We start from the raw sequence: 22,552 nt of genomic DNA on the forward strand, positions 1-22,552 counted from the left end.
AAATGGGCAGAGCTGGGGATGAGCCGAAATGGGTATGGCTATACCTATCCATCAAATTCAGTAAACGTTCCAGCATAACGTATGCCAGAAGTGCTACTCCAGTACCGCTTAACGATTTTGAGCAATTAATGAATCGGGCCCTCTCTCTTTTGATTACCTACTCTCAGCTTAAATATGGCCACAGGCAACATCAAAGTTTAATATGCAGGGGCAAAAAACATTAATGGCAAATTGGTGCAACATTATTAATGAAACCAAATTGCAAAAATTATTTTTAGCCTCAAATACACAAACTTAAGTTGAAAAAAACAATAGTCCCCAAATGTGGACAACCAAATTGTTAAGTCTGCAGTGACTCTGTATGAGTGCAGACTTCTAAATCCATCCAGGGCACACACTTTGCATTGCCAGGTGTTGCCAGTTTCTGAGCCAGAGCCACATACTCCCGGCCACCGCCCGTCTAGTGGGTGCAGCCTCGTTCCATACACATGTATCAAGAAAGGCCGCACCCACTAGTCGGGATCTGGCCGGGAGCATGTACAGGGTGGGCCATGTATATGGATACACCTAAATAAAATGGGAATGGTTTGTGATATCAACTTCCTGTTTGTGGCACATTAGTATATGGGAGGGGGAAAACATGTCAAGATGGGTGGTGACCATGGCGGCTGTTTTGAAGTCGGCCATTTTGGATCCAACTTTATTTTTTCCAATGGGAAGAGGGTCATGTGACACATCAAACTTATTGAGAATTTCACAAAAACAATGGTGTGCTTGGTTTTAACTTACCTTTATTCTTTTATGAGTTATTTACAAGTTTCTCTGTTTACAGCCAATGATATGTCGCAGAGTTTAACACGTGAGGAGCAGATAGAAATTGTGTTGATGTCTGGTGAACGCAGTACCCGGGTCATTGCAGCACATTTCAATGCAAGACACCCTACACAAGAAAATTGTCATCATTCCCATTTTATTTAGGTGTATCTATATAAATGGCGCACTGAAAAAATGTTGCTTCATCACTGAACATAATGTTCTGTGTAAACTCAGAGCCCTGTTCCAATTTGTGTTTTGCCCATTCTGCAAATTCAGCGCGCTGATCTGGCATCAGTTGAGCATCCCTTTGGCGGATATTAGCTACTCACAAATGGTATCCTTACAGAATCCAGCTGCTGCAGCATCTCAACGAGGATGACCTAGATCAGCGTGCTGAATTTGCAGAATAGGCAAAACAAAAATTGGAACAGGACCCTCAGTTTACACAGAACATTATGTTCAGTGATGAGGCAAACTTTTTTGGGTGGGGCATTTATATGGATATACCTAAAACAAATGGGAATGATGACAGTTTTCTTGCGTAGGATGTCTTGCATTGAAATCTGCTGCAATGACCCGGGTACTGCATTCACCAGACATCAACACAATTTCTATCCGTTCCTCACCTGTTAACCTCTGCAACATGTCAATGGCTATAAACAAAGAGAAACTTGTAAATAACTCATGAAAGAATAAAGTTATGTTAAAACCAAGCACACCATTGTTTGTCTTGTGAAATTCTCAATAAGTTTGATGTGTCCCATGACCCGCTTCCCACTGGAAAAAATAAAGTTGGAACCAAAATATCCAACTTCAAAATGGCCACCGCCCATCTTGAAAAGTTTTCCCCCTCCCATATTCTAATGTGCCACAAACAGGAAGTTGATATCACCAACCATTCCCATTTTATTTAGATGTATCCATATACATGGCCCACCCTGTATATACCTGGACCTATTGGAAGCGTAAGTTGGATACAAAACGGCTGTCATCCCAGAGGTATCCCGCTACCCTGCATCCATGTTTTAAACTTGTCTAATAAAGAAGAGTTTTCTTACTTGACACTGAGTGCCACCCTTTCATCTATTTATCAGTATATATATATATTGCATACGTACTTGCCGGTCCCAGCTCAGAGACCAATGAATCCTGGCAGTGCACAGTGTGTGTGCTGGGGGTATTCTTAAGTCTGCAGTCACACAGTGTCACGGGTTTGTCAGAAGCTGCAGACAGGTGCACTGCATCTAGCTGCAGAAAGTCTCTGTGTTTGGCTTTGCAGACACCTTCTTAACCCTTCTGACTCTTTGACCTAGTGCCAACCTTTCTTGGGCTAATTGACACACCTGGACTGGGGTGTTTATAGGATCCCAGCCTGCTGCTGGGAGTTGCCGGTGATATTTCCATTTCCCCCTGTTGAGGCTTGGAGATAGCAGTCGGCTATTTTCCTGTTGCTGGAAGACGTCTGTGTTACATCTCTGAGTCTTCTCATGATGTGTTCTCCTTGTTTGTCTATCCCAGCTATCTTAAGTGGTAGTGTGGATTGACTAATGTTATCCCGTCCTTCACTAAGAAGGGCCTATCGCCAGGATCAGGCAGGGATTAGGTTCCTGCTCAGCGATAGGTGCAGAACCTATATAGGGATGCTTAGGGCAGACAGGGTGACTTTAGATCTGCCTAAGAGTCTCCACTCCCCCCTTCCCTAGTGTTGGGCTCCCTTCCCCTCATTCCTTCTTGTTGCACTTAGGCTTTCCTACACTGTGCATGACACACAGTGACTGCAGACTTATCATTTTTGATGAGACAACCCCTTTAATTAAAGAAAAAAAAGAATATTGACCTTTAGAATATATTGTTTAAAATTTAATGGTGTACATTGAAAGATTTGGTCGCCAAAGTGTAAACTGCTTGATGTTTCTATTGCACTATAACTTTGAAAATAAATTAATTACATATTATTGGACTCAAAAATGGTGATATGCTAAAAAAATCAAAAATGATAATATATTGTGTTCCATAAGGCACAGATATCAAAACTTTCACAATGCAAATTTGTTAATAGATAAAACTTCACTTTTAATGGATAATAAAACCGGTATTTTATATGCTGTGAAATAGTTAAAAATTAGGGTCCACCAATCAAGAGTAGAAAAGTCTAATCTTTCTACTATTGATTGGTGGAACCTTAGTTTTAACCATTTGATATAATAAAATACTCATTTGATTATTATCAATTAAAAAGTGAAATTTCAACTATTAATTTTGGATGGTGAAACATTGGCTAGCAGTATTTTTTTATATTTTTTTTCTATATCATGGTCATCCGTACAGCACTGCTGTATACGATATTTATATTCTAGATATTAACACAAAGGAAACATAAGAGCCGGAGTCTGACGTGTTGTCAAATGTTTTATTTAGAAACATACATGTACTATAAAAGCTGATGCAGGTCTTTTTTTTTTTCTTCATCTATTTTCTGAACTCTAGTGTTATACGAACCAGATAGGACTTAGGAACGTGACACGACATTGTTCCTCAGTTAAGGCAATATGCACCAAACCAGTATAACGTCACAATAGACAGAATTAACACAGACACAGCAGTAGCCGACGTTCCTGGTTCTCTGGACGCTAACGCATTATGCTGTAGTAAGCGCAGGCCTGTTCTAGTAATTCGTCAGCGTGTTGGTAAATATTACAAAAAAATAAAATAATAACACCAAAAATACATTTCCAATAGTACTGACAAAATTAGTACTCAGCAACACCAGAAGTACAGAGAATCAAAAGATTTGATATCGCTGCCACAAGGATCAGCAGCAGATTGCACACCAATACACTGTTAGCAAAATATACAATGCAATCACACACTAGCCCCGTATTTGGTACGCCTGACAGTAAATGACTGTTTATAGAAAATTCTGGGGATGCTGGAAATACGACAATTGAATCTGTCCCAAAGCCCAACTCCACCAACAACCAAAAAATTCAGGCATGACTGCATGATATCTAATAGGACACTGAGACTTGTTTTAGAGATTTTCTTTCCTTCACTTACAAAATAGAGGCGCAGGGTTAAAAAATAGATGTTTTTTTTGGCTATGTAATACTGCACTGCCTTGTTTGCTCCATGTCCCAGAGACCTAATTCAGCTCTACAGTTATTAGACACCGAAAAGAAAACTGTATATTGAGGCTTCCTGGAGCATTATAGGGAATCTGTCAGCAGCAGCCTGATGTAGGCAAAGAGACGCTGAATCCAATGATGTATCACTTAGATTACTGGGTGCAGCCGCTCTGACACAATCTAGAATGTTTAGATTTAGCAATGAAGCAGAGCTGAGAAAGATAACCCCGCCCACACCAGGCTCTGTATATACAATGTCCATAGTCAGTGAGCTGCCTATCGCAGGAGGGGGCGTGTCTGACCTGGAGGCTGGGGCAGATTAATGATAAGCTCCTGGTGCTAAAACAATAATTGTAAGCAAACAAAACCAAGGAGCTTGATAAGAGAGACGTTGCTGAAATCTGTGTTTTAACCCCTACGGCATGCTGTCTTTAGCTTACATAACAAAAACCTGCTGACAGATTCCCTTTAAGATTATTCCATGGAGCTAACTTCAGTCACAAGTGAATTTTGGAGTTGTGAGTGTAGCCATTCATCCAAAAAGAGGCAGTGATGTGCACACCACCTTATCAAGGTAGCGGACTATAGAAAGCAAAATGCTGGTGACCGGTTTATTAAAGCATTGAGGTTCTGCTCTTCTGTACATACTGCACCATGTATTGTAATGCAGATAAATAAATCCTCTCCTGGTTACTACGAAGTAGAAATCATATAGCATTAACTATAGCGCCGACACGGAGCCGAATCCTGGTTATAAAACAAGGGTTATATTGGGCGAGCTTTGTACGAAGAATCGGGAATTAAGATCACAGACACCATGCAAAGTGTAAACATCAGTTATGGAAAACCGGATTCATGCACAACACATCAAAAAAAAAAAGTAAAAACAAACGCCCCCCCCAAAATTTTTTTTTTTTTTACATTTTAAGCTCCAAGACTTCTTCCAGAGTGACACTAAGACCCCCAATCTGTCTCCCTCGCCTTCCTTAATATTGTAGCTTTATTGCATCTGTCGCACCTGCAGGAACATGCAACAGTTTTGCAATTTAAGGCACCTTTTGTATGCTGCAATATAAAGCAAGTGCTGCAGATGTATCAACCGAACACAAGCAAAATAATCAGTGCTGGCACTAAAATAAATAGTGGCTACCGGCTCGAGAAGACATATTATTGCTCATGTAACAGCAGATGTGCACCCTATTCTGGAAATTTAGACGTGACTCCATCTATTACACATGATAGGGCTTCATTATGTTCAAGGAGGGATATCCAGTAACCACTTGTGTCTATAGGTTACACTACACCATAGAGCACCGCGTGCAAGAACCTCCCCGTCTTCTAGATACACCTCTGTCTTTCCAAACCCACTCAGGAGTCCAACATCATCCACAAGCCTTTATTAATATGCCATTTCCTTTAGAATTCGAGATTCTGCAAATCTCAGGATACCAGACATTGGAAATCCACAATCCGGAATACAAAAAATCCTCCCCCAAAAAAATAACCCACCTGACAACCCCCCCAAAAAACGGTTCTGTCTCCTTTATCCATGTAGTAAAGGTTCACTTGAACTTTTTGGAAATCGAGGCAGCTATAATAAATGTCCATCTCATCGGGATTCACTCTTATCATTCATAGTGCACGTTAATGAAGAGACCAGGACTGTCCAGTACAAGCGCCATTAGTGGCAGTCTTGTCAGTAAATATCACTACAGATGTAAGACAGTTATCGTCCGGCCAAACCCATCACTCCGTGTAAACGCAAACTGTATTATCAGACTATAATCGTGGTCACGGCGCCAGCGGAGGCTTGCCCAATCTTCAGTGTGATAGCGCCATCTAGTGTCACCCATGCAGCTGAATAGCCTCAGATTACCCTATATGTAAATGAGAACTCCTGCCTAAAATTCAGTGGTGTGCGTAGAAAATAAGGCATCATTCACACTGGTGTTTGCATTCAACACAATGGTGATTACATTCTACGAGGAGTGTTAATATAGAGAACTTAGTAAGTAGTAAAGTACTTTCATTGTGCTGGAAATTCTACACCCAAGGACATTCTCATCCGTCGTCTGTCTGCAGAGCTGCACACAGATACATCACTTTTGTGTTTATATGCTGGAAGGATTGCATCAAGAGACTCAAGATACAATTGGCTTGCTTGTAAGACTTATGGCGTCATCAATGTACACTAATAGAAAGCTAACACTTATGCCCCATTTTAATGTAGGTGTAAACCATAGGACACCAGTAAGCAGGACCTCACAGGTCTAAGCGGCGTCTCTGCTGGTCACCCCACAATCATTACGAGAAGTATAGAGGTGTCTGGATACATAGGATGTAGCCCAATGCGTAGATATACATTCACCTGCACCAGAATTAAGGGCGAGGCACCTCGGGGGCATGTCACTTATCAAAGCCTTCCCACACCAGTGTGTGTGGGGTACTTGTAAACCAAGGTCTGACGGATCTCTTCTTGGCAAATTCACAAATCTCTCCGGTGGTGTTTGTTAGGTAGGAATCTACTGGATTTGTCTCGCAAATGAACGTCTGCAAATGTTAAGCAAATCACGTAGAAAACTAGCAAGCACCACACACAGTTCTCCGATCTCGACACGAGACGAGTGTCAGGATCTCTGCAGGTAAAGGTGATTGTCTGAAGTCCGCCTTCATGGGAGAGAGTACGCTCTTCTATAAGGAAGGTCTTCATGGCGGATGCTGGAATCACAATGGAGTAGGGTGACCCGCCGCTGGAAGAAATCAGGTAGAACATGAGATTGCAGGTAGAATTCGTTACAAACTTCCTCTAAAATATTTGTACACTTGTCTACCTTACAATTAAAGATTGTAGAGCATTAAAGTAGGCCTGCAACATAGGATTAATGCAATTGTAACAGATATTTCTAACCCCTTCAAGACCAGGAGGTTTTTCTTTTTGTCCCTCACTTTTTCCAAGAGTCATATCTTTATTTTTTCTGTGGTTATCATGAGGGCTTTTTTTGTGGAAGGAGTTATAATTTACTGAAAAACCATAGAAAAATAAAAGGTATCATTCAAAACTACTTTTGTTTTTGTTCTTATGGTGTTTATAGTGCAGTAAAAATGATCTGACAACATGATTCTTCAGGTCAGTATTATTAGGCACTAAGGCTAGGTTCACAATGCGTTAGGGCAATCCGTTTAGCGCTAGCGGATTGCGCTAACGCAATGTATTTGTAGGGGTCGCGTTTAGGGGTCGCGTTAACGTCCCGCTCTCGCAGATCCCCGTTCTGCAAGAGCGGGGAACGGACCTCGGGCGCGCCGCGGACGCTGCAAGCAGCGTCCGAGGCGCGCCACAAAAGAACGGCACATCGCTAGCGCGAGCCAAAAAGGGCACGCGCTAGCGATGCGCTTCAGGCAGAAACAACATTGCTGTCAATGGGTGCGCTAACGGACCCGTTGCACGGCGTTAATTGCGACATTTTCGCCGTGCAATGCTGTCCGTTAGCGATCACCCAATAAAGCAATTTGAACCTAGCCTAAAAGTAAGAGTGATTTAAAAAAAATCCGAATTATTGTCAAACGATTGGTATGTTTCTGAACCCTGGAACTGTCTTATTTTTCTCTCGATTCACCAGTGTGAGGACCTGTTTTCTATATGATATACTGTCATTTTATTGGTACCATTTTGGAACTTATGATGTTTTTTGAAATGGCAATTTTGTCACTTCAAAGTTTTTTTTCCCACTTAGCAGTTAATGGATGCTTTAAATATATGTTTATTTGATAGATCAGACTTTTTCAGACATGATGATATTGGGAAAACAGGGATGATTAACTTTTAATTTAAAAAAAAAAATTGTTAAACATTTTCCATTTAACTTGTGCTTTATTTTTTATTTGCCCGTCTGATCGTTTGTTCTATGCAATGCAATACTGCTGAATTATATAGGAAAATTACCAATCTCCTGTGAAGCCCAGTCATAGGTGGAGTTGAGTGCCTTCAGGTCAGAATGATAGTGCATCACAATTGGGACATTTAAAGAGAATCTGTCAGCAGGTTTTTGCTACCACATCCGAGAGCAGCCTGATGTTGGCAAAGAGAAGCTGAATCCAACAATGTATCGCTTAGATTACTGGGTACAGCCATTCTGACACAATCAGAGCTTTAAACTTTACAATGAATCAGAGCTGAGAAAGCTAAGCCCACCCACACCAGGACAAAGTGCATAGACAGTGAGGTGCTTATCAGAGGGTGAGGGTGTTACCAGACTAGTGTTAATCTCTTAGTGATAAATTATTCATAGTTAACAACAGCACACACTTTGACAAGTGATAAGTCCCTGAATTCTGTGTTTCAGCCTCTATCTCCTGATGTCTCCAGATTACATAGCAAAACCCTGCTGGCAGATTCCCATTAAATGCCACTTGACACCCTAATTTCAACCGTAGAAGAATGGCTTTGCTATGAATTGTGAATTAGGGCCATGGAAAGAAGAACTTACAATCTCTTCCTTCCATTTGCTCAACAACCTCCCCGCTGAGCAGAGAGTCTGTGATGCAGTCAAATCCTTTGAACTGGTCAGTACAAGTGTGAAACAACTGGCTGGTGTGGCAATAGCTTTATTCCATTGTGTAATCAGGCTTCCTGACTACAGAGCAACACAAGGCAATGTCTGTCCTACATTTTTTAAGGTCATGTATGGGATATCAATATTTTGGGTACTCACCGTAATATCTGTTTCGCAATAGTCTTCATTGGGGCACACAGAGAACCATGGGACAGTCTGCTGCCACCTGGAGGCTTATACTATTATATTCTAAATGAAAATTGGCTCCGCCCCAGCAGACTATATCTTGCCTGCTAGCCTCAGGCCCCTTCAGTTTACTGAAAAATCAGTAGGAGAATTAAAAAAAAACAACACATTAAAAAATTTGGAAAAAAAAGGCTTCAATTACACCCTAAGAGAAGAAAACAACATAAATGCAGGCCCAGCCGCGCAACTATGGGTGGGTGCTGTGTCCCCCAATGAGGACTATAGAGAAACAGATTTTACGATGAGTACCAAAAGTCATTATTTCTCAGTCAATTCATTGGGGGAATTAGAGAAACATGGGACGTCCTAAATCTGTCCCTGGGGTGGGAAAATAATTAATATACTGTTACCATCAAACTCTCCAACTCTTGCTCAGGCCGAAGCCTGAGCAACTGCCACCTGCAAAATCTTCCTGCTAAGACTTGCAACAGCAGAAGCAAAGGTATGGACCCTGTAAAATGTGGAGAAGGTATGTACTGATGATCAAGAAGCTGCTTTACAGAGTTGCAGGACTAATGCCTGGTAAACATCTTCGTAAACATCCTGGGTGCGGTCTCCAGCACAAAGGGAAGGGCTCTGAACTGAAAGTGATCCTGGTTGACTGCAAAGCGAAGAAATTGCTAATGGGCCGGCAAGATAGCTAAATGAAGATGATCATCCTGGATGTCTATTGAGGACAAAAACTTCCCGGCCTCCATGGATGCCACAACTGAGCAGCGCAACTACATACTCAAGCGATTAAGCCGCACTGAATTTTTCAGCCATCTTAGATAAAGAATGGATCGTACCGAACCCTGCTTTTTGGGGATGATGAATAGTTTTGAGTAGAATCCTCTGAAGTGTTCCAAAGGATGAAACCCCATGATTACTGCTGCTTGAAGCAGGGATGCTATCGCTTGATTGAAACCGGATCTTATACTGGGAGAACATGGGGGATGAGATCTGAAAAAAAAACTATCTTGTAGAAGAGCGACAAACTATTTTGTAGCCAGAAAAAACAACCTCTCTGACCCACCCCCAGCCATGCCTCCATGAAAAGGAGGCAGCCACCCACTCTGTAAAAATCCCTGAGTGGATGTTCTCTCCTTTACTGCCTCTAGAACCAGGTGGCTTACCACCTGAGCAAAGGGAACCCCCGGTGGGTGTAGGTTTAAAGGAGAATCTCCTTGACCTCTGGGAGACTTTGGGAGACTCTGGGTCTGACCTGACGGCTAAAATCCTGTGGTTTAAGAAACTGACAAAAGGGGTGGAACTGCAAAACACACAGTCTTCTAAATGGATGACTGGGCCTGGCTTGAGGAAGCAGGGTACGTCTGCCCCCCTTGGCATCAGCAATGACCTTGTCCAATTTTATACCAAACAGGACCAACCCCTGGAACGGTAAACCCGTAAAAGATTTCTTCTAAGCCAAATCTGCTCTCCATACCTTGAGCCATAAAATACGATGAAAGGACATGCAATTGGTGCCGCCTGGGCAGAGCATTTATTTGCATCTAATGAGGCTGAACTTAAATATCTGCCTGCCTGTGCGACCTGATCCGCAATATTCCCTAGCTCCACCTGCCAGGAACCAGCTAGAATACTGCAATGTAAAGGCTAAGCCCAAGCAGTAACTTCCTTAGATACCCAAGTACCTTCATAAGCAAGGCAGAGAGATTAGCCCACTGCTTCATAGGCGGACTTAGCCATAGACTCTATATGTCTGTCTGTGGGGTCTCTAAGTGCCACTACCTTAGCAAGAGGTATGTAGTTGTCCTAGATAGGTGAGATACGGGAGTATCTACCAAAGGTTTAGCAGACCAGGATGTCACCAACTCTGCAGGAAACGAGTATAACACCTGCATACGACTGCGTTTTTCTCCCATACCTTCTGAAGGTCTTCCCAAAATTCCTTGTGTTTAGAAAAAGATCTAGCCTAGAGGGCAGGAGGTCGTCTGACAACACCCCTAGAGATGAGTCAACAGCCGACACCAGACTCTCCACTGTTTCCCTCAACTTCCCCATCTGATATGGGTCTAACACAGAGTCTGAGCTGGAAGTAGAGTCCAAGCATTGGGGAGAGCGCGGGGGTGGGGTGATTGAGTGTGCTTTCTGAGAGGGAAAAAAGATCCTGGACGTCTTTCTCGGGAGCTGGAGGATGAGGTAAAGTGAGGCCGCTTGGATTTCGGCCAAGACCGGCCATGCTGGAGCGGCGTGACAGGAGGGTCCAACTTACAGAGGTGGTCACAGCTCCAGGGTGGCAGCCACCATTTGCAATGTTCCACAACAGTAACCAGCATTCTGGACACCCTGGTTAGTTCAGATGCTGACTGGGCTAGATTACGAGCCCAAGAAGGTGGGACTATACTCTCTTCTGACATTACACAGGTTCCCTGAGCAGGTATAAGCAGAGAGGGAGGTGGAGGAGTATAGGGGGTACAATTGGACCTCTGATTTTCCTGTGGAAAACGTATTATTACAGGCAAGGATTGCATGATAAGTGACTAGTGGGCGTGCATGGTCTTCTCTGGACATTACAAGAAACAGAAAGCAGGGAAAAAACAACAGTGAGCAGTGCTTTAAAGAAAAGTTCCTGAAGAGAACTAATAATCAGCCACTAAATGTCAACAGCCTACTCTGTCCGTAATCCCAGAATAGCACCCTTGTGTCGCTGGTGTCCGTTGCGTTTCAGTGAGTGCCAGAAATAGGACGGTGTGAGTGAGGATACTACACAGGTGCCATATGTAAAATACTGCATTGCAAAATAGGGCAGCCGGAAAAGGTAGAGGCAAAGCTAAAGATGGGGGTGCCGGGAAGCACTGCAGATAGGCGGAAGAGTATGCCCGCCGGATGCGCTGATTGCCAGGGCTCAGCGACTGTGCAGATTGGCCCCGGCATGCCTGTGAATTCGACAAGCCAGCAGCGTGCCTGAGGATTAATTATAGCGCTGTGCAGCAGCATCGATGCCAGCTGCACAGGACCACTACGCCAGGGCAGGCAGCACCGCTAAACAATGGCCACTACACGGTCCACCCCACCTGACCCAGGTAATCATGCAACTCTAGCGCAAAGAGTGTAGGGGGCACAGGGCGGACTGAAACGGCATGTGTGACGAATTGCCTAACCCGGCCGCTGGTGCAGTGGAACCCCGAGATGCCGGATTGAGCCCGGCAGCCGGGCATCACAGTCCTGAGCCTCTCCTCCAAACCACCGAGCTCTAGTCCTATCTGTCCCCACCCTCTTCAACTACCCTAAGAAACAGTGAGCAGGGGAGGGGAAAAAAGTGAGGAGCAGGGGGGAGGAGAGAGATGGTGTGTGGAGGGGAAGGTTACAGAGTCGCAACAGGGCTATACTCACCTGTTCTGAAGATGCAAAATCCAATCTTCTGCTCCATGCAATATGCATGCTTTGTGGGGCAGGTGGGAAGGAGCTGACTGACTTATGGACCGCTGCCAAAGTACCTGACCACCGACTGTGTCATGGTACTCTGGGTGAGGAGAACACGGATTGCACAATTACAACCTGTACTCTGCGTCACTGCGTGGGTGAAACAGAGTGCACAATTATACCCAGTTACCCTGAACACGATCCAGCCTAACCTAAAGACTGACAGGTCTGAGACAGAATTGCTTCCAACTGAGCCTACAAAAAAATTAGGGAGCCTGAGGCTAGCAGGTGAGGTATAGTCTGCTGGGGAGGAGCAAATTTTCATTTAGATTGTTATAAATAGTGTCAGCCTCCAGGTGGCAGCAGACTATCCCATTGTCCTCTGTGTCCCCCAATGAAGCGACCCAGAAATTGTTTTTTTAGTGACAGGTGAAGTTTTTATAGACATCTATAGACATGGAACATATTTTCATCATTGTGGTGCAGAGCTGAATGCAATGCATTCACTTGCATTGCTGAGTGGCTGGTGAATTAGCTCTGAATTAATATCGGCGAGGTGGATAAAGTTGTATATGTTATGTCTCACCTGTACGGAAAAATTAGCATTGAGATAGGAAATATTGCCTTTTAAGATCCCTACATACAATTGGTGGCACTAGAGTTCAAGTCCTCTTTATCTCTGAAGAGGCAATTTGCATATTTAAATTCCTAAAGGAGCATTGCATGGCTTATAAGTCTCCTTTCACCAAAACGACATGGTAAGAAAAGATTGATATTCATTTTAAGCCTGTTATACAGTAAATGAATATAGAAAGGTTACAGATGCAGGATAGTATTGTACTGAATTTGTAGTAGGCAGTGAGATGTCCATCCATGTCAGTAGTGAGTATAGTGTTGTGGGATAAAGATGGGAGTTGAGGCAAGCAGGTCTTCTAAGAGAAAGAGAAAATAAAGTAAAAAAACCCACAAAAACTCACTTCTGGATCTTGCATAGCAATCATTGCAATTTAATAGGCCATTGCGGATCCTGACGTCAGTTCCAGTAGTTGCACCACCAAGTTGTCCCTTACAGATGCCACACTAAAAACACGCAAAGGACAATTAGTGAAATATAGTTACACAAATCTGCTATTGCTATACACAATATAATGCGAGGTCACTGTGACTGGTACGGCCATCACACACCAGGACCAGTAGAGGAGAGACACGCAGAACAGGAACAAGAGGGAATCAGAACATTCTTTTTCAAGAACCAAAAAATGGTGCATATAAGACTACAGGAGAGGAAGCAACCTAGTTGGATGTTCAAAAGAGCAGATAATATTGTTCAAAATAAAATAAAAAGAACATTTATGGGAATATTCAAGATAGAGTTACTTTGATTTCTACTTACAGTCCATCGGTTACAGAAGTAATAAATTAAAATAAATATTTTTATGTTCTATCAAGATGAAAAAAAATCCTTACAACTCCTGCTAATTTTGCGGTTAATACACCCCCTAGGGAGGGTAGTTGACTTAGCCTAGTTTATGAAAGAATCGGCAGTACATATATATATACCGTATGTGTATATATATATATGCCATATGCACTTGTTGCAAATATGTAGAAGAAAAAAATGTCTACAGTAGTTACTAACAAAACTCATCACATTAATAGCTATATAAACAACCTGATATATTTGATTGTACCGTGACACGCAACATTGGCTGCACACCGGCACAATTAAATACACATATCCCGATGCAACTTTCACATATTTGCTTTTTGAGGTTTGTTTTTACAGTGTTCGTTGTGTGGTAAAAATGACTTGACCATTTTCTTTACCCGATCAGTTCAACTATGGTGAAACCAAACATGCAGAGTTTCTTTTTTTTTTTTTTAGGTAGTAAAGGCCAATTTTGCTTATGTCGCCACTTTCCAAGACCTGTAACATTTTCCATCGATGGTGCTGTGGGAGGACTTATTTTTCGCACCCAGAGTTGACATTTTTATCGATGTCATTTTAGGGTAGAAAAGATGACCGCTTCTTGTTGCATGTTTTTCAGGTTTTGCAGTTAAGGATAAAATGAAAATTTGGCATTTTTAATTTTTTTGTCTCACTACAGAGTTTATCGTTTGGATTAATTCATTTTATATTTTGATAGATTGGAGGAATACCACGTGCATTTTTTTTTATTATTTTTGCTTCTTCAATTTTAATGGGATAAATAGAGGGGGGTAATTTAAATTTTTATATTTTCATTTTTTCAGGTTTCTTCTTATTTTAAAAAATATATATTTTCAGATTTTTCTTTTATTCTTTGTGTACTTTTCAGTCCCTTTAGGGAACTTGAACCTGAAATCGACCATTCGCTCATACTATATATTGCAAAAATGACGGTATCTTATTATGGTCACAAATAGGCTAGTTGCATAGAAGTACAGTCATGGCAGGCACAGGGGTTTTTTCAACAGACCCCCGGCCATCATGGCAATCTATTGGTACACTGCAATCATGAGCAGTCAAGACAGTGTGCCTCAAAGACGCACGCTGTAAATGCTACTGTCACAGATGATAGCAGCCATCATTTGCCAGTAAACATGCGGGTTCAGTAACTGTATAGATGGAGCCCCGACATATGACGTACCATTACCTCATACGTCAGGATGGGGTCATTCATGAATCATGGTCGATCTACACTTTGAAAACCAGATCATCTAGGCACCTGGTCTTCCGACGAGTGAGCTGACTATTCACAATGTATTTAATTAGGACATCTTAAGTGACATGGACTATGCGTTAATAGTGATTATACAAACCTTAAAGCACTGGATGTGAAAGTACAGGCTGAGCGTTTCAATGATCATGGCTGCCCCCTTGCCAAGAGGATGTCCACACGTAGAGCACAATTTCTTCCCACTCACAGACCTGAAACACAGCAATTGATTTAGACAAGATACAATACATTCCTACACCTCAGTGCCGCCTAGAAGAGAGGCCTCTGGTACCTGTTGAGTGACTGGCCCTGTGACGTTGGAGACGGTGTGGAGTAGCCAATATCCCGGGGTCTGTCCTGGGGGTCAGATCTGTTCAACAAAACAATGTTGTGTATTAACTTATCTGATTTTTATCCAAATGATGCTTTTGGGGTTCACTTCACCAAATTTCTCTCTTTGACACTGATCTACCCACATCTCTGAACCTCCTCTGACCACTCGTCTGATTGACTTTTCACCTTCATCCCCATTAATGCATGAGTGGGTGACTGACTTCACTTATTTGTAGGGTGAAAGGGGGCGCCAGTCTCGTTTCAACATAATTTAGGGTGCCAACCTCAGCTGGTAGGTAGTGGTCAAGGTGAGAGTCCTATACACAGGGTGAACTCAGGGTGCACTATTTATGTATGGTGTCTGTGTTGGATTATAACAATTATGGTATTAAAAGTTATAGTTTATATATCATTTTTTCCTTGGGGCTTCCCATGTAAGCTTAACTGTGATTTTGAAACCCTTTTCTATAATTAATTCGGATTTACTCCACAATGGTGATGAATGAACAGAAATATTAGATTATCAAAACAGATTATGAATATCTACAGTCAAAATCAGTAGATAATCCTACCACAGACAGGTAGGCCTAAGAGATTATGCCAAAAACGTACCCTTTAGAATCCATGTAGGGCGTCCTCTGAAAGGCATTATTAATATCCACACAGTTATTACCATTCTCCGATAAATGTGAGTCCGCGGTCACGCCTGACAAATACAAAACAGGTGTATAATACTGAAAATGCTGCCACGAGCTGTGAAAAGGCATCACAAAAACACAAGCGTATGTACAAGAAATACAGTAGTCAGACTAAAGTGGATCTGTCTACAGATTGCAGATTAAAAGATTCATACATTCCTAAATAGATCGCTTACACCTGGAAAGACTGGTGTACTTACATTGACAATCCTAAAATGGTGCTTTTTAGGAGTCCAATATATTAAGTCTCCACTCACTTAGGCTACTTTCACACATCCGTTTTTTGCTGTCAGGCAGGATCCGGCGAATTTTTGAAAAACTGGATCCGTTGCAAATTGTGAAAAACTGATGAGACGGATCAATTATTTTTGACGGATCCGACTAGCATATCCAAATAATTGGATTAAAAAAAACTGGAGCATGCTCAGTTTAAAAAAACGGAATCCGGCACCGGAATCCTTCATTTTCTGGATCTGGCACCTTCCGGCTCCCTTTGTAGCAAAAAGCCGGAAGCGCCAGATACGGCGCTTCCAGGTTTTTTCGCCGGAGACAAAAAACGTTACTGTCTACGTTTTTTCCAGACACCGGAAACGACATTTTTGCCAGATCCGGCAAAAACCGGACGAAACGTAAGGTCATCCAGCGGTAATACAAGTCTATGGAAAAAAAAGGATAGGGGGCATCTTTCGCCGGATCCAGTTTTTTCAAAATTTGCTGGATTGAGCCTGACGGCGAAAGACTGATGTGTGAAAGTAGCCTTAGTCTGATTGACAGCTGCAGCTTGTACTGAGCATTGAGGGGATTTTTCAACAGCAGCAGTGAGGAGGTACACTAGGGAGCTGTTGATGAGTTTAGATGTGGTAAGCTTCAGTTAAGTTTTCAAAAAGGATTCTATAACTATCGTGATATTAATTTTCACAGTAGACAAGCCAGCCGCCTTCTCACGGTGCTAGCAGGGATGTCACGACAGTTCAGCCCGGCTGGGAACAGAGTCTCAGTGACCGGAGATAACCTCGATGACGTCACCGCCAGTCACTGAGGCTGCGCTCGCAGTCACCAGTGGTTCTCAGCCTGGACGGTCACATTTTGGCACCGTAAAGGTTGAAAACTGTTTTTCCCCCAGACATGGATTACGGTGTGGGACAGAACGACGGAGAGGTGAGGGATATTGTTGTTTTTTTTATTTTAGTTTTATTACAGGAGAACGAGGGCTTCAGTGGAATAGGTGTTTGGTGAGTATAACTGCGTTTGTTATTTTTAAATAAAAAAGGAAAACTGTGTTTTGATTTATTTCTAATAGAGGACTTTATTCTGGCTGTGGTTTTATTTACCATACAACTGTAGGATTAGTAATGGATATATGTTTTACAGACGCCTCTCCATTACTCAGCCGTGGGCTTGATGTCACCTGACAATACAAAGGTGACATCAACCCCACAAATATTAACCCCACTTGCCACCGCTACAGGGCAAGTGTTAAGAGCCAAGCAAAGTTCCAGAATTGGCGTATCTAATAGATGTGCCTTTTCTGGGCAGCTGCGTGCTGCTATTTTTAGGCTGGTCGGGGCCAATATCCATGGCCCCTTACCAGCATGAGAATACCAGCCCCCAGCTGTCTGTTTTAGCAAGGCTGGTTGTCAAAATTTGGCAGGGATTCCACGGCATTTTTTATTATTTATTTAAATAATTAAAAAATACGGCGTGGGGAACCCTCTATTCTGGATAACTAGCCTTGCCGAAACTGACAGCTGAGGGTAGCAGCCCCCAGCTGCGAGTTTTGCCTGGCTTGTTAACAAAAATACAAGGGAACCCATGCCAGGTTTTTTTTAAATTATTTATTTACAGCGCAGGGGCGTCTGCGGAATAATCCCATCATCCGCTCCTGCTCTCACTGTTATTAGCGGCAGCACGTGTCGGATGATGGGAGCAGTAGTCCCATCAGCTGACACCAGTGACCGGAGATAAACTTTATACCTCCGATCACAACTGAGCGCTCATGCTGTCTATTGACAGCGTGGGAACTGTGGCTCTCTGACCAGCGGGGATGGTTTCACCGCCGATCAGAAGCGGTGTTTACCGCGCTGCCATGGACATGACAGCGCAACAAACACCCGGTGTTCGGACAGCTGAACCCGAACAGTAACACGGTGTTCCTGGTGAAGTCTGAGTTCAGTGTCCCTGCTTGAACAGTAGGTGTTCAGTACGGACGCCGAACTTTACCAATCTCTAGTTAGTAGTCCATGGGAAGGCATGGCTCACCTAACGGAAGGTGAAGTTTGGTAGAAGAATTGTGCTGCTGTTCTGGGTTTTGGTCCATTTCTTTTCCGGATGAAGACACCTTCTCCTCTTTTTCAGTACTACTGATAATAAAAGACATAAGAGAAATCACAATAATAACTTTACTTATATAGCTTCAACATATTCCGCAACACATTCATATTAACAATACTGAAACAATCCATAACGTGATAAGGTGCAATAAAATGTTGTAATTTGTTACGGAGTCACTGGCATAGTATGCGAAGGGAGATACGTGTCACAGCGTATATGTCGGTCAGTGATGTAAAACCAGAGTGCTTTTCTCCTCCAGCACACTAAGTGCTGAGAGGGTTAATAAGAATGTATGTTATGGCCTGGTTTTAGTGGACCTCCATAGAGCGGTTGGGCGGAGGTCCACCGTATCTCCCCATGCAGTGTCCTGACAGCACCTGTGTGAGGTCAAGGTCATGTGACCTTCACATGGGCGTTAAATACCTGGCTATGAGAGTCAGTGTGGGTTGTGTATTGGGAGAGCAGAACTCCCACAAAGCTACCAGAGGAGCTAAGGACTGTGCGGGATAACTGCAGGTGAACCCTGCAGGAAATGGACTCATATGGACTGTGTTTTGTTTGTTTTACCGTTATACCAGCAAGGCTCTGTTTATTTTATTTTGCTGAACCCTGCCAAGGTTTATGCTATCCACAATAAACCAGCAGGTGATTCTCTACCAGAACGGTTCCTGTGTCTACCTGAGGAAGCAGCTAAGTGTGTCAGCCCCTCACACATTGTACAATAAAATGTTATGCAACTTTCTAAAATAGTCTCCACTTCAGTTCTACACCATTTTCAAGATCTGCGCTTGCTGCCAGTGAATAGCTCACATGCAGACGAGGGACATCTCTTTTACTTATAAACCTTTCTTGCACACATACGTGTTCCTTCTTGTGCAATCCTCGTCTGCTTTATGAGCAGCCCCTTCTCTGGCCAATAACTGGGGCTGTGGGGCGTTTTCAGCTGAATGTGAATCTTCCATTAGATGATTTCTGTTTTGAATCCAGGGCTGTAAATAAAGAGATAATATTGGAGTAGTTAGTGTGTGATTGTCAAACATTTCCACTAATTATATATTATCACCGCAAACAAAAACGCAATACGTGTGCCCACCCTCATGCTTTATACTGCAGCTTTAACATGTTGCTTCTGTGTAGACGTTTACCATGGGATTAGAACATTCAGCAATGATTCTCATTACAAAGAGTGACACTACAAGAAACTAAACTACAAGTAATGAATCCATCAATTCATAAAAAAGTGATAACCTCTTAGGAGCAGAGACCTCTCATTTAGTACAGGGGTAAATGACCCTTACAAGGAAGGAATAAGGGAGATGCGCTTTAAGGCTTGTGCACATGGCCGTATTCTTGGTCTGAGTGCGATCTGAAAACGTCAAATTGCACTCGGACCAATGTTATTCTATGGGGCCGTCCACATGTTCGATTTTTTTCCTAAGACTGACTTGGAAAAGAAGTGCAGCATGCCAGAGTCAGATATATTATTGGATCACGTTTGGTCATGCAAATGAATGAGTCCATGAAAAACATTGGACTGCACTTGGATATCGGATTTTCACAGGAGGACACAATGAAGAAGATAAAGACATTTTTTTCCCATCTTCCCCTCATCCAAGGAGAACTAGAATACACTATGATCATATTATGATCAAACACTGATCAGAGTTTGACTAGAGCGTGCTTGACCATATTCTCTCGGGTTAAAGAATACCCAGTTGTGTGACCCTGGCATTAAAGCGTTATTCCAAAAATAAGTTATCTCCGGTCCATTGAATAAAGAATAACTTACTTACTTTCCTCAGCAAAATAAACTATTTGCTGTGAGCACAGGAATCAGAGCTACAATTTTCAGCTATTGGCTGCAGTATGCACAGCAAAGGCAAAAACCTGTTAATCAAAAGCTGGGCCTGAATAGCTGGGCCTCTTCTGAAAGGCCACAGAGGCTGCCACACCATTAAGTAAGAGGCACCACTAACCAAACAACACCATGAAGACCAAAGAGATCTCCTAACAAGTCAGAAGCAAAGTCGTTGAGAAGAACAAGTCAGGGTTTGGTTATAAACAAATATTCCAATCTTTGATGATCCCCAGGAGCACCATGAAATCCATTATCAAATGCATACAAAATGGTACCACAACAACCTGCCAAGAGAGGGCCGCCCACCAAAACTCTCAGCCCGGGCAAGGAGGGCATTAATCACAGAGGCATCACAGAGACCAAAGCTAACCCAGAAGGAGCTGCAGAGTTCCCAAGCAGAGACTGGAATATCTGTCCATTCAACCACATAAAGCTATACACTCTATAGAGGTGGCCTTTATCGAAAAATGGGCAGAAAAAAGCCTTTTCTCACACACAAAATTGTAAGGGTTGTTTTGAGTTTGCCAAAAGACTTGTAGGATACTCCCCAAATGTATGGAGGAAGGTGCTGTGGTCAGATGAGACCAACATTGAACATTTAGCCACCAAGGTAAATGCTATGTCTGGAGCCAAACCAACACTTCTCATCACCCCAAGAACAACGTCCCCACAGTAAAACATGGTGGGGCCTGGAACAAGCTGTGGGGATGTTTTTCGGCAGCAGGGACAGGAAAAATGATCAGAGTTGAGGGGAAGATGGACGTTGCAAAATACAGAGATATTCTTGTGCAAAACTTATTTCAGTCTGTCATTGATTTGAGACTGGGACAGAGGTTCACCTTCTAACAAGACAATGACCCAAAGCAACACTCGAGTGGTTTAAGAGAGGGAAAACGTGTAAATTTTTGGGGTGGCCTAGTCAAAGCCCAGAATTTAAATCGAATTGAGAATCTGTAGTCAGACTTGAAGATTGCTATTCACCAGAGGAAACCATCTAGCTTAAAGGAACTGGAGCAGTTTTGTCTTGAGGAATGGGCAAAAATGCCAGTGGCAAAATATGGAAAGCTCATAGACTTATCCAAAGCACCTTGCAGCTGTAATTGCCACAAAAGGAGGCTCTACAAAGTACTGACTTTAGGGGGAGAATAGTTATTCACACTATAGTTTTCATTTATTTTGTCTTACTTATTGTATGCATCACAATAACATGAAAACCAAAGGTTCACAGTTGTAGGCATGTACTTTACATGAACTGATGCAAACCCTCAAAAAAACACAGTGAAATTCCAGGTTATGATGTAGCAAAACACGAACAATGCCGATGTAGGAGAAGGTGGTGAATACTTCCGCAAGCCACCTTATTCGCTGGAATGAGACAAGGCTGTTGAAAAATGCAGTGCCAGGTACACCCACTACTATGGAAATGGCACTGCTCCGGGATAAACAATGAGAGATAATCTGCATAATTGCTGCAAATCAGACCTGACCAATAAGATATTCTTGGCTTTTGCAAATGATAGGCCATTAATATTTTCACTGAAAAAGACCCCACATGTAACTCCATATTGTGCTCAAGTGTTATCTTGTCTATAGGGGAATATACCTGGAGAAAGAACATACCTCTCCCTGCACGCCTGCTCCACTATGGTTGGAGACTGAACTCCCATTTGTTTCAGATAAACCATGATGGACACTGCTGACCGGTGACATGGTCAATGGCAACACTGTGTCTTCTATGATTTTTCTTTCCTAAAAGGCACAAACATTGTTGGTTATTACAACTAACAACACATGGAGAAACAGTGATGACTGCCACCAAGAAATGTGCTACAGAAAGCTGTAAGATTGCATTAGGAGAACTGCCACAGAAGTGCAAGCTTTATTCCATAGAAGAGAGTCATGTGTCCCCGTTTTTGGGAAAGGCTGTGAAGCATCTTCTAATATATTTACAAGAATAAGACTTTTTCCGTCACTATAGCTATTTTTTCTTATTATATGGGATGTCAGCTAAGATGCCTACTTAATACCCTTCCAATCTATTGATTTCCGTACAGGCCTGGTCTAGTGGACTCAAAAGCCTGGTGTGCCCTTCATCAGAACTCCGATTCCCCCTCTATAGCACACAGGACACCACACTATCCGCAGGTAGTTTCTATGGTAGGTCATTTCAGTGCCATAGGATATCAACTTTTTCCAAGTATTATTGTTCTGGTTGTACTGTCCACATTGTGGGTTTTGTTGCCTTCAGTTTTATTCTACCAAAGAATATATATGGAAACAAAGAGTAAAAGAAACAGGACTGAAACAAACCAGAATGTGTTAGACCTTCGATTCCTCAAAGAAGTACCCCAGTTGAAACTGCCTTTCATGAGGACTGCCACAAGAAACGAAGACCAAGAATTATCTCTGCTGCAGAGGATAAGTTCTTCAGAGTTACCAGCCTCAGAAACTACAAATTGATCCTTTGTGATTTTTGCTGCCTTGAGTCTGAATTTACAATGTGCACATTCCAATAAGAACAAAGAAAACC

At 42.6% G+C, this 22,552-nt stretch overlaps 1 protein-coding gene across 2 annotated transcripts in view; it reads right to left on the bottom strand.

Annotated features, from left to right (window-relative positions):
• Positions 1-3,212: 3,212 nt before the first annotated feature.
• The window catches only part of LIMCH1 (LIM and calponin homology domains 1), a 331,389-nt gene continuing 312,049 nt past the window's right edge, over positions 3,213-22,552 (bottom strand). For both annotated transcript variants that reach the window (XM_077279847.1, XM_077279846.1), the window contains exons 27-34: positions 21,643-21,771; positions 19,026-19,153; positions 18,093-18,193; positions 15,748-15,841; positions 15,095-15,172; positions 14,906-15,014; positions 13,081-13,183; positions 3,213-6,691 (exon numbers count right to left, since the gene is read on the bottom strand). In XM_077279847.1, coding sequence (XP_077135962.1) covers positions 6,666-6,691; positions 13,081-13,183; positions 14,906-15,014; positions 15,095-15,172; positions 15,748-15,841; positions 18,093-18,193; positions 19,026-19,153; positions 21,643-21,771 — 768 coding nt within the window. In that variant the 3' untranslated portion in view covers positions 3,213-6,665. The remainder of the gene's footprint in view (positions 6,692-13,080; positions 13,184-14,905; positions 15,015-15,094; positions 15,173-15,747; positions 15,842-18,092; positions 18,194-19,025; positions 19,154-21,642; positions 21,772-22,552) is intronic.

The sequence above is a fragment of the Ranitomeya variabilis genome, chromosome 1 (genome assembly GCF_051348905.1).
Source record: "Ranitomeya variabilis isolate aRanVar5 chromosome 1, aRanVar5.hap1, whole genome shotgun sequence".
Taxonomy (NCBI): Eukaryota; Metazoa; Chordata; class Amphibia; order Anura; family Dendrobatidae; genus Ranitomeya; species Ranitomeya variabilis.